General features: G+C 40.7%; 1 protein-coding gene across 2 annotated transcripts in view; it reads left to right on the forward strand.

The window, feature by feature from the left end:
- The window catches only part of rab11fip4a (RAB11 family interacting protein 4 (class II) a), a 68695-nt gene that overhangs the window by 20523 nt on the left and 34603 nt on the right, over nt 1–13569 (forward strand). The window contains exon 1 of one of the 2 annotated variants that reach the window (XM_052139473.1): nt 9762–10071. The exons of the other annotated variant lie outside the window; for it this stretch is intronic. Within the exon in view, the coding sequence (XP_051995433.1) occupies nt 9994–10071 (78 nt within the window). The 5' untranslated portion in view covers nt 9762–9993. Of the gene's footprint in view, nt 1–9761; nt 10072–13569 lie in introns of those variants that run through there. 2 annotated transcript variants of the gene reach the window in all.

Here is a 13569-nt window from a genome sequence, read left to right on the forward strand (position 1 = left end):
TGTGTCTGATATCAACACAGATGAGAAACACGAACACCTGAAGCTCCTTTAAAACAGATAATCCACTAAAATAATGGATAATTCTGCTTGACATGTTGTGTTTGTGCTTAAATAAATTTTCAGCCACATCTGGGAGAAACAGCGCGCCATTTTTTCACACTTTCTTTGTCTTTTCTGACTTTGTTGCGCTTTAATATCTTGCAGTAACACACTGACATAGAGATTGATGTATGTTGTCATGAAACAGAGACCCTTCTTTTTTTAAATTCCTCTTTATTAGTGTTATTCCTTGTGAAGAACTACACAATCCATAATTCTGCACAGAAAGACCTACCAATCAGAGAAGCAAACAGAGTGCACTAAAAGAGCTTTTGCAGCAGCTGCGAATGATGATCGAATAATGTTATAATAAACTTATAATGTACTGTTTCTTTTATTTTAATGTCTTTCGCAATGCCTCATGAAAGACGTTAAGTAAACATTCTTGTACCTTTGTTTTTCCTGTTGATTTTCAAATACTTTTTGACTTCAAATTAAAATTAGTAATGTTATGATTGACCTCTGAGCTTGCTGGTTGAATCATATTTAACAAAACAATGGGAAAAATAATTCCGGAACCAAAACAGCTGAAAAGATAGAAGGGCATTTTTGCCTCTGATTGCTCCTTTAACCCAGTTTACGTTAATGTTGGATTATTTAGGCCCATGTTGTTTATACTAATAGGGCATAACCAAATAAAACCTCATACTTCATAGCAACTTTACTTTAGTAAGATTCAGAGCTGCGATTTTTCTGGATATATCTGTGTTTTTGTGTGTGTTCGGTACAGGTCACTCGTGATTGGAGTTTGAGTTCTGAGATGTTCTTCTGAGTGACTGCTGCTGAATGATAGTTGAGTCAGAGAACAAATGAGCCTGTCACATTGATTACACTGATGGATAACCACAGCACTCAGCACTGAAAGAGAGAGAGATAGAGCAAGAATGAGTGTATAAGTGAGAGAATATGTTAAGGTCTGGTCATTGCCCATTTTGAAATAAAGAATTGTATCATAAAATGTATGTTTTTTTTATTTTTTGCTTTATTCTAATTATAAATTAAGGCTCTCAATCTTTTGCCTTTAATAGCAATGTCTTTATTTTTTTAAAATTAAAGAAATTGCTTGCTGAATTGGTAGAGATATTGAGAAAGTAGAGATACTGGATACTGAGAAAGTCTAGACTGATTGTCCTACACTGTCATTAAAGCAGAGGCAGAGAAAAGTGTCACTGCAGGTTTAAATGCCTGCTGATGAATAGAGCAGAAAACCGCTCCAGAAGCACACCATTATCTGTGCAACATTAATACAGTCTGCTCTTTTTTTCTACCTCATTCCAACATTAATCTGAATGTACAGTCAAATAATTGATTACTGGTACTGAAGGTCTTGTGCTTGACTCTAGGTTATTTTAGGATTTAAACTATTATTTAGAATGACATTCCTTTGTTTGTTATCCTCAAGAATATACATTTTTGTAAAATTAATAATAAATTATAATTTCATAAATAATTATTTAATCAGTTATTAAATCATGAGGTACCATTGATTTTCACATTCATTCACTACTGTTTCTACAATACAATTTTCTTGGGTGCATTCAATACATTAACTATAATGAGACAATAACTATACAAGTGTTATAGTCTGATCAATTCATTTTAATCTCCATAGCCTATGCAGAGTACTGAATTAAGTAGTGAATTAATGATAAATAGAAATGTTCTTTTGTCAAGACAAACTTTGAAGTTGGCTTGTCAAAACAGCTTGAAATGTAGTTAATTTTATGTAGTCATATGTAGAATACTTTTAAGGGTTGGATAAGATTATATTGATAGATGGATGAATGCATGGCTGGATGGGTGGATATATGGATGGATAGATAAATATATGGATAGACAGACAGACAGACTCGGGCTATTGACATTTCAAGCACAGACAGGTGTTGAAATGAGATGCATAGCAAACAGTGAGATGAAGATGTTTCAGTGTGAGAAGTCCTTGGCTCCGACTGTCATGCACTGCAGAGCTTCCTTTATCAAGAACACAGCTCTATATGAGATTGTATTTCACAGGCTAGTGTCTTTTACCTGTGAGACTGATGGTGTGAAGATGGCAGAATAGATTTCAGTGTGATTTGCCCCTTCTCTGTGAAAAAGAGGCCATTTGGAATGAGTGTAATGACTGAAACATTTCTCTTTCCCTGTTGTTTGAGATAGAATTGCTTGTTAGATTAAAATATACCCTTTACAAAGTCATCTTGCCTTAAACTTCAGGTTCTGACATTTTTAGAATGTTACATTGTTCTAAATGTGTATTCCATGTTCATAATGCAGTGTCAGAAATTTACTTTTTAAATTAAGTGGCAACATTTGTCACACTGTTATTGATTTTCAGGGACATTTATTTTCAAACCATATAAAAACACAGCATGATGTCTGTTTATCAAATATACTTAAACTTAATCAAATAATTGAAATGCATTTTCAATCTGAACAATAAATGCTCTGCAATCAAATGCTATTTAAAAGTTACAGCTCTCTACTGCATAATCTCACATACACTAAAGCCATAACTAGCCTATATAAAACTATCATGAAATATATCAAATGTTAGATAACGCTGAGATATTGCTACATGGACATTTTTGTTCCTCCAGTTTAAATATATGGGGCTTATTTTGTAATCTCTCAGTAGCAATTGTGACCTTTTATTTCGTACTGTACATGCATATAAAAACACTGTGTTTCTCAATTCATGCTTCAGTATGGTAGAGGGTTTAAAAAGAACCCATTAATGAAGTCAGGGTTCTACTTCTGGAAGTAGAGGCTCAAAAATATTCTGGTCTCTTTGGGTGTTTTTAATGTAAAAGAGAATGCAGAGTGGCAGGATGTTACAGCAGCTGTCAATACTTAACTTAATACTGTACACAAATACTTAATATATATCAAAATATTAAAGACAGATGAAGTGCTTGCAATACAGTGAGAGAGAGATTGCATGTAATGTGTGTGCCAAATTTAAAGAAATCGAAAACTTGCCACTACGTATGAGTTTGTTATTTTCTTTGGGTCAGATTAAAGAAGCATCCAATGTTTGGGTGACATTGTGCACTACAACAGCCAGACCAGTCCAATCACTGCCGTCAAGCTTTCAACATGCCAGTGTCCAGCTTATTACTTTATCTCCTCTTGTCTTCTCTGATTGGGTGGTTGGTGTGCATAGCCAGGTAACTGAATTAATATAAAATGACAACACACATTATGACAAGCTTTCCCACTAAGAAGCAAACCTCAAACTCATGCACAGCTTGAGATTGAGGTTGGTTGACATCACTTATAGATAAAATGTCAGAATTATGCATTGACTATTTCCAAATTTTTATAAAATACTCATAACCTGTGGCTAACTTTCCGGAACCTCAGCACAGTGTATCGGAACCTCCGATTCTAAAAATAAAAATAAAACACACTTTATGTTTGTCTACAAAACTAATGTCAAGTTTTAAAGTTGCTGTAAGCGTTTTTTTGTGTAAGGTACATACTCCCTGAGAGATATTGCTGAAATAAATGTTGTAAGATTGTGGCAGCGGGGGCGTGGTCAAGCGCCCGTCCGGGAGAGAAAAGCGGTAAGGGCGCTCACACCTGGGCTAAATTATGTCTAACACCTGTCTCTAATTGCAGTAGAGCGAGGAGAGCGGATAAAAAGCCAGCAGCCGCAGAGCAGGGGGAGAGAGATCGACAACGAACTCAGCGTTCGAATACAGAGACATTGTAAATACTGTGTGACTAGAAAGGCAAATTAAAAGGCTTACCGTGTCTCGGAGTCTTGCTTCCTGTCATCCTTACAGTAGCATTACAAAGATATCTTACCAGTTTCTGTGACAGCTCTAGACTCTGTAAACAGCAAACAAAAATGTGTCCACACTCTGCAGACCGTGGACAATGATGCTTTCGACCTGTCAATCATTTTGCATGTTCTCCTAGTGTTGTAGTTGCAGCAAATTATTGACATTTACTGCTAATTTTAAGCCATGTTGTTCATAACAGTTGTCAGTTGAGGGAGCCTTTTTGCTGTTGTTGTTGTTTCTGCATGATGTCGGTCTCAATAAAGCTAATTTTGGTATCTTTGGAGTACTCCGTTTTGGAAAGAGGAGCCATGGCTCAGTCTCGTGGAAGTAGAACGGGTAAAATCACTTAAAGCACCTTTATGGATATTAAGACCTAAATTCAGTCAAGTGTGTCCAGTCTTTTGACTGAGTGTACACTCGCTGACCACATTATTAGGAACACTGTGGTCCTAATTAAGTGCATTACGTGTTCTTCTGCTGTTGTAGCCCATCCGCCTCAAAGTTCAATGTGTTGTTCATTCTGAGATGTTATTCTGCTCACTACAATTCTACAGAGTGGTTATCTGAGTTACTGTAGCCTTTCTGTCAGCTTGAACCAGTTTGGCCATTTTCTATTGACCTCTCTCATCAACAAGACATTTCCATCCTCAGAACTGCCGCTCACTGGATGTTTTTTGTTTTTGGCACCATTCTGAGTAAACTCTAGAGGCTGTTGTGCGTGAACATCCCAGGAGATCAGCAGTTATATAAATACTCAAACCAGCCCATCTGGCACCAACAATTATGCCACAGTCTAAATCACTGAGATCATATTTTTTCCCCAATCTGATGGTTGAAGTGAACATTAACTATTAGCTCCTGACCCGTATCTGCTGATTTTATGCATTGCACTGCTGCCACATGATTGGCTGATTGAATATTCACATTTATAATTAGGTTTACATGAGTTCCTATTAAAGTGCTTAGTGAGTGTATGTTGCCATTTGTACAGCACTGATTAATTGCATATTGATTAATTGGGACATTGGATACTTACTTGCTGCGAAACCTGCATATAAACTCAGCCCCCTTGTTTTTCTAGAAACAATTTCAAAAGCTATTTCAGGAAACTCCTCACCTCAATTTTACAGCCATTACATTATGCTAGGCACTTCCTTCTGACATACAGAGTTATAGTGGTCCTCTATTGTTAGATATGCTGTAGACAAAACCAACCACAGAGATCTTCTTAAAGAAGACTTAGATTATCAGTTGAGGCATTGTTGGTATTCATGTCTATTGGCCTTTATGCAGTAGCAGTTTATGTTATTTGTGAATTTCTTTAGGAGATCTGTTTGTTTCGGTTTAGACATTGGAGGTATACAATCATTTGTATGCACACTGTGCTCAAACTGCCAAGGGGGTTCACTCTGTCCTCTCCTGCTATTATTTCTGCCTCTCGCACTCTCAGTTTGTCTCCTTTTCCTTTTCCAATCCACTTTGTGCTGGTAGCTATGAACACTTGAATCTTCTGTCAAGCATTTTAAGCTTTAGGATTATTGACATTTGTTTGGATTTTTTTAAACTTTTTGTTAATTTTCCATTGTCAAGTCAGTGTGACTGTTTGTCTGATTTCTCATGCCTTTTGGCTCATTGCTTTTGATTAAAGAGTGGACTGTTCGTGACCCCCGCCCCCACCCTTTGCTTCACTCTTTTATTCTCTTTTCTCCCCCTCTTTTCCTACAAAATATATTCAGCAAATTCCAGCAGTCTCCTAATCTATGCACTGTCAATCACAACAAGGGTGGGAAAGAGAAAAAATAGCGTTAGAAGAGATAAAAGCCTTGCTCATATGTACATATAGTGGGAGGCTAATCTAAATTGCCTGAAGTTATCACTCACACATTACACTTTCTATGCAGCAGAGCAGTTTTAGTTAAAAATGTATTCTGTCATATACATTAATATAAATATACATTATTTATTACCTCTCTTCATTATTAGTGGTGCTCGTCAAGGCAAGATTCACTATTACTATTGCTCATAGCTCATTCTTATGGTTTTTGAACAAGACCGTAAATTATTAAACCTTGGCGCATAACTCGTCCCACACTGTTTACACTACAGATATTTATGACACCTCTAATTGTGAGGCTTGTTGATGAACGGTGTGATGTTACTTTTATAAGTGATTGGACTGCAACATGAGCACATGAGAAATGGACATGTTGATTCTGAAATTTCGTCCCCCATCAGGCTTCTATCAGACGATTGACCAAATAATAAACAAATTAACAATTTTAAAGAGAGTACAGGGACCACAAGAGACCCAAGCAAAAGCGGCAGAGGATTTACATTGATTTGTTTAAAACGTATTAAAAACAGGCACTGTCTCTTTAAGAAAACCAGCATTTCTTTAAAGAGTGTCTGCAGATCAGCACATTTTAACAAAAGAGACTTGAATACTCATCCGTGATATGCGTAATTAGAACAACATTTTCCTTGTTTTGCTTTTTGTTGTTTTTGTTGACTGTAAACAACAGATTAAAAATTAAAATAGTATTAAAGAGACATGATTCAATGACAGGGTCACATTGATCTCATCTTTGGACACACATGGAGCAACTTTTACACTCAACACACAGTGAAAGGATCTCACTGCTGAATACTCCCACCACTATACAACAATTAGTTTACTGGTGAGTGAAATCTAAACATTTACCAGCCAGTTGCCAAATATATAAATTTTTAGTTGCATAGTGCAAAATTTTGTGAATTTTAGTGCAAGTGATTTACTCTCATTGTAGAGGGCTGTGCACAGAGTAAAAGATCAATCTTGGAATTTAAGAATCAATATCGAAAATATATTTTTTATCCACCCCTAATTTAAAAATACAACTCACGTTTTGCACCATTTTGTGGACATTTCAGTTGAACCTCACTTCCACCTTCCACCACTGGGGAGCAGTGATTGAAATTTCGCTAAGCAATTACATCAAATATTTTTGATTTACTGTTGCCGAATTCACAGTGCGTTCAGTCTGTAATGTAAAAAATAAATAAAAAAATGTGTATTTAATAACGATCTAACTACACCTTTCATGTTCCAGCAGGAACTTTGTACACTTGTTTATTTGCTATGATTGTGAGTCCTTTGAGACCTAACTACAGGAAGTAGGTGGAGATCAACCACCTGCTGAAATAACAATTGCATTTTTTCACATGGTATTTTGAAAATCTACAATCTAGCTAAAACTGTAAAACATTGCTGATATGAAACTGTATTTGGATGTATAGGTATATAAACAGATTCATGACTTGAGTGCTGATTTAAACTGCAGTGATATGGCTGTTTGAGTATCTATTCATCTGCAGCCAACACCCTCATGTTCCAAAAACATCCTCTGTCTTTTTCCACCCTCCCTTTTTTCTCTCCATCTATCTTCCTTTTTCTCATAGTTAAAGCTCAGCCTTTATCAATATCCCTACAGCATCACAGTGGCAGAGATAATATGCAATGTATTTTGGTTCTGAGATGGTTTGAAGAGGTGTTTGTAGCTCTTGAAGAGAGAGAGAGCTGAGGATGTGAAAGGTAAGAGGTCCAGTTTGAGCTGTTTGACTGGAACTGACTGCTGGCGCTGATGCTGTGCACTGAACTCAAGGGAATCATGGGAAAGTGGGGCATCACTGATACAGACTATAAAGCTGGTATGGAGGAGTATTGCTCTCTCTTTCTCTCTCTATCACAGATGCATAAGAAATCTTATAATCCTGCACATACATGCATCAATTCAGTTCTGTGCTTCCGTTATCTCTTTATTGAAATCTGTAACACCCATAGCTCTGTTAATATACATTTAACGACAGCCTTACATGCCATTTTCAAACATACAGTATGTACACATATGTCAGCATGCATGTGTGAGATTTCTCACTCACAGCCCAGGGAGCGTGAAAATGTTCGTTGAAATGTTCACCATTGATTAGATTTCTATATCACCTAAATTTGCCTCAAGCTAGAGCTCACTGCAGCTGTAAATGATGAGAACTGTTAATGGAGGAAGGTCTTAAATTGAATCAAATTATTTGTAAAATGACTTGTTAATTTTATAGGCTTTTGACGCCATGCTTAACCCTCATTTAACGTCTTTTTAACTGTGGGCCAAGGTCACTTTTAACCCTGGGTTAATAGGTCACTTTTAACCCTGGGTTTATGTCTTTGTGTATCTGTGGCTAAATTCCAATTTTAACCCAGAGTTTATGTTTTTGTAACTGTGAGTCAAGGCCACTTTTACTAACTCACGGCAAAGTGAACAATGTGAAACAGAACAAGATAATCCAGGATTATGTTAACCTTGGGTTATCAATGTTTATTATCAATTATTATTATGTATAATATAGTTTTTTTTGTTGTTGTTTTTTTTTAATAATCTGTGGGTCGAGGCCAATTTTAACCCTCGTTTAATTTTACATTTTTTATTTTTTTTACTGTGGATCAAGGTCACATGTAATCCTAGGTAGTGTTGTCAAAAGTACCGACTTCAGTACCAAGTAGATACTGAAATGTAAAAAATGTGACGCTTTGAACGCTGTTGAGCGGAATCGTAAACACCTCTGATTGGCCATTGTGTTCACACGCTCATCGGATATGTCTGTGATTGGCTACAATGATCAACGCTTCAAAAACATGTTGTAAATATACATCAATGACGCTCTTCACCGAGCGCTTGCACAGATACACACGGGAGCGTTTGAAAGCAGGACCGGTCCGCTGATACACGGCTGCTTGTGCTTTCAAAAGCTCCCACTCCCGTTTAAAAAAAACTTTCAAACACTTCCGTGTACTCTCAAACGCTCCAATGCGTTGATCATTGTAGCCAGTCACAGACATATCCAATGAGCGAATGACCACAATGGCCAATCAGAGGTGTTTACAATTGCGCTCAACAGCGCCACATTTTAAAAATGTCAGTACCGACTTGGTACCGAAGTCGGTACTTTTGACAACACTAATCCTGGGTTCAAGTTTTTTTGTATCTCTGGGTCAAGGTTACTTTTAATCCTGGGTAAATTTTTTGTGACTGTGGGTCAAGGCCATTTTAAACCTGGGTTAATTATTTTTAACTGTGGATTAAGGCCACTTTAACCCTGGTTTAATTTATGTGTAACTATGGTTCAAGGCAACATTTAACCCTGGGTTCATTTTTTTTTTTTTGTAACTATGCCACTTTTACTAACTCATGGCAAAGTGAACAATGTGAAACAGAACAAGATAACCCAGGATTATGTTAACCTTGGGTTATCAATTTTAAATTTGAAAAGCCTATTGGTTTTGCCTCGGCTGATTGGTAGGGTTCCATATGAAGTGTTAAGACACTTGTTTTGCACAATTTTTGTGTGTAATCCATTTAAACAAAAGTAATGTAATACTTCTGATCATTTATGTTTTGTAATGTCTTTATGCTTTATTGAAATTGTGGAATACGAGGACGGCATGATTTTTTTTCAAGCCATCACATGATCCATTTCTTATTAATTTGTGTTTTGAATGGTATCTTATTTAGCTTTTTGCTTTATTTACTGTACAGTGCTGTTTTGGGAAGAAGGTTAATTGTCTATAATTGTGTGTAGAGACAGTATTAGCAACACAGCTGAGATTAGGCTTAAGATAACCGCGTGTCTGTTGCAATGGAGCACTCACGCTCTGCTCAATGCCATGACTATGAGACGGCTCAGCTGAATAGTTTCCTAGCAACAACCTAGAGAACGAGGCAGAGAGAGGGAGTATGACAGGAGGAGTAGGGGAGGTGATTTGCTGGGAGGAGTGGCCAAAACCCCAACAACTGTTGCCAGATCAGTTGCCTCTCTGTCCATCTCTGCTTGTGTGTGGCTGAATGTGCTTGATCGGTTGGTGTGTATGTGTGCATATGTGTGTGTGCGAATGAAACTCAGTGGAGGGCTAATCCGATCTTTATTAGCAGTGGCTAGGTGTCTCCTGTTTTGTGAATAAACCTGAAGCAACCCATTTACAGGAGAACAGATTCTTACAACAAGGGACTCTGATTTCACCTGTTGGACTGTGGTGAGGGTGGGGATCCTGGAAGGCGACGGAGACACTAAATCCTGGATGTCCTCAGCTGATGGGGGCTTAACCAGCACAGGTGGAGAGGATGGAAGAGATGGATATTCAGTACTGAGCAGCGGGGTAAGAGGAGGCACTGCGCTTTGATCAGAGCTAAGGGAGAGAGAGAGAGTGATGGTGGTTAGAGTAGAAAACTAGCATGGGAGAACAATTGCTGCAGCCAAGTAAAGTCTATTGTTCCTGTAAGGACTCAAAATCACCCCATCTTTCTTTTCTTTCTCTCATATACTTCTCTTTATGTGTGAAGGATCAATTTAGATGCTCTGCAATAATCTCTCAGCATACATTATTTTCTAGAAATACTTTAACCTTACTGGGGGTACATAAGACAAAAAAGACTGGGAAACACTTTCTTAGATTTTCGTGAATTTGAACTCTCCATCTCTTTTAGACATTATAGCTCTTGTTTAGAGAGTTAAAGTTCAATTAAATGAAATGTGGATCTCAAAGGCCAATTTCATTTTTTTAATTGTCTACATTTAAGTGTAAAATGTTGAGCTCAACTGAAATTTAGTGTATGATCTAATGGCTATGTGCAGTGAGCTGGAATTCATGATCATCTCTTTCCAAAAGACTACACCTGCAGTTTAATGACAAGTTCAATGAATGACTTGAGCCTGGCTGGATTGTGTGGTAATCTGTTAGAGGGGAAAGGGGTTGTAATACTATTCAATGGAAAGGAGGACAGGAAGCAGGTCTTCACCCAAGGTAAGCTTTTTAATGCCGACGTAATTTATACAATTTATCATAACACACAATATGACACAAGCGCACTGGGTTAGCTTGTCGTCTCTCTCCCCTGGAGGCCCTCTCGCTGCCTTTTTTATGCCGCTCTCCCCGTGCTCACTGAAATTAGAGACAGGTGTTAGACATAATTTAGCTCAGGTGTAAGCGCCCTTACCGCTTTTCTCTCCAGGACGGGCGCTTGACCACGCCCCCGCTGCCACATACACCCACCGCCCGACTCAGGCCGGGACGTCATCCGGCCTGCCTACCACTCCCCCCCCATTTCTGGAGAGGAAGTCGGCGACAGCCATCTGCACCCCCGGTCTATGGACCACCTTGAATTTAAAGGGCTGGAGAGCTAGATACCAACGGGTGATCCGTGCGTTGGTATCCTTCATGCGGTGAAGCCACTGCAGTGGGGCGTGATCCGAGCAGAGGGTGAAGGCCCGCCCCAGCAGGTAGTAACGGAGGGTGAGGACCGCCCACTTGATGGCCAAACACTCCTTCTCCACGGTGCTGTACTTAGTCTCCCTTAAGGAGAGCTTACGGCTAATGTACAGCACCGGGCTCCTCCCCTCCACCACCTGCGTGAGTACGGCCCCAGCCCTCTGTCCGAGCGTCCGTCTGTAATACAAAAGGAGAGAGAAGTCAGGTGCATGAAGAAGCGGCCCCCACAAAGTGCGGCTTTAATCTGCATAAACGCCTGTTGACACTGCTCTGACCACTGGACCGGATCTGGAGCCCCTTTTTAGTGAGGTCAGTCAGCGGGCTGGTGACGTCCGAATAATTAGGCACAAACCTTCTATAATAGCCAGCCAGCCCCAGGAACTGCCTCACCCCCTTTTTGGTCTTGGGTCTAGGGCAAGTCGCAATCGCCGCGGTTTTGTCAATTTGGGGACGCACCTGGCCATGACCCAAGTGGAACCCCAGATACCGTACCTCCACACGCCCAATCGCGCACTTCTTAGGATTTGCTGTGAGCACCGCCTGCCGCAGCGATCTCAGGACGGCCCTCAGATGTTGCATGTGCCGCTGCCAGTCATTGCTATAAATGATGATATCATCTAAATAGGCAGCGGCGTACGCGGTGTGAGGTCTGAGGATCCGATCCATAAGACGCTGAAACGTGGCTGGTGCCCCAAACAAACCGAAAGGAAGCGTTACGAATTGGTGTAATCCAAACGGCGTAGTGAAGGCGGTTTTCTCACGGGACATTGGTGTCAAGTGGATCTGCCAGTAACCCTTCGTTAAATCCAAGGTCGAATAAAAACGAGCAGTACCTAACCGATCGAGCAGTTCATCAACACGGGGCATTGGGTACGCGTCAAATTTAGACACCGCGTTAACTTTTCTGTAATCCACACAGAATCGAACAGACCCATCGCTCTTCGGAACAAGAACAACCGGGCTGGACCAATCGCTGTGGGATTCCTCTATTACGCCCATATCGAGCATCGCATCTAATTCCTCCCGAACTATTTTCTTTTTATGTTCGGGTAAGCGATAGGGGCGGCACCGTACCACCACGCCCGGTTCGGTCTCGATGTGGTGCTGTATGATGTTTGTATGGCCCGGTAGAGGGGAAAACACGTCTGCAAATTCCTTTTGTAAATCGGAAACCTCTATGAGTTGACGCGGTGAGAGGTGGTCTCCACAAGTAACCGGAGTGTTGCGATTGTGGGCTTTGTTTACCTCCGGTCCGAGCTCCGCCCTCTCCGGAACCACCGTGGACAACGTCACAGAGGCCGCCTCCTCCCTCCACAATTTCAGGAGGTTGAGGTGATATATTTGCCGCGCGCCCCCTCTATCGGTACGTTTAACCTCATAGTCGAGATCCCCAACTCGTCGTGTGACCACAAACGGTCCTTGCCACTTGGCGAGTAATTTAGAGCTCGACGTTGGGAGCAATACAAGTACCTTATCTCCCGGTGCAAATTCCCGTAGCCGAGCACCCCTGTCATACAGCCGGCGTTGGCGTTCTTGAGCCTGGAACAAATTCTCCTGTGTTAGTCGCCCCAGTGTGTGGAGTTTTGCTCTAAGATCAAGAACTTACTGAATTTCGTTTTTGCTATTAGAAGGTCCCTCCTCCCAAGCTTCGCGGATGACGTCGAGGACCCCGCATGGGCGTCGCCTGTACAGCAGCTCAAACGGGGAGAACCCTGTGGAGGCTTGCGGGACCTCTCGTACTGCAAACAACAGGGGGTCTAGCCACTTATCCCAATTTCTAGCGTCATCGTGTACGAATTTACGAATCATGTTCTTGAGCGTTTTATTAAATCGTTCCACTAGGCCATCAGTCTGCGGATGGCAAACGCTGGTGTGAATCGACTTAATGCCCAAGAGCTCGTAAAGTTCGCGGAGTGTTCGTGACATAAAAGTCGTGCCTTGATCGGTGAGGATTTCTTTCGGAATCCCCACCCGGGAGATTATCTTGAAGAGTGCCCCTGCAACACTACGTGCGGAGATGTTGCTCAGAGGCACTGCTTCCGGATATCGCGTCGCGTAATCCACTAGGACTAACACGAAGCGATGCCCGCGTGCTGTCCGTTCTAATGGCCCGACGAGGTCCATCCCAATTCTTTCAAAGGGGACCTCGATCAATGGTAGAGGGCGCAATGGTGCTTTTGGGGTGGCCGGTGGGTTTACCAGCTGACATTCACGGCACGCCGCACACCACCTGCGGACGTCACCGCCAATGCCCGGCCAATAGAAACGGGCTATTAGACGGAGAAGTGTTTTTCGTTCCCCTAGGTGACCGGCCATAGGATTATAGTGAGCCGCCTGGAAATTTCCCGGCAGCTCCGTGGAATCAACAATTGGGTCACTTCCTCTTTT

Source organism: Xyrauchen texanus, chromosome 12 (genome assembly GCF_025860055.1).
Source record: "Xyrauchen texanus isolate HMW12.3.18 chromosome 12, RBS_HiC_50CHRs, whole genome shotgun sequence".
Taxonomy (NCBI): domain Eukaryota; kingdom Metazoa; phylum Chordata; class Actinopteri; order Cypriniformes; family Catostomidae; genus Xyrauchen; species Xyrauchen texanus.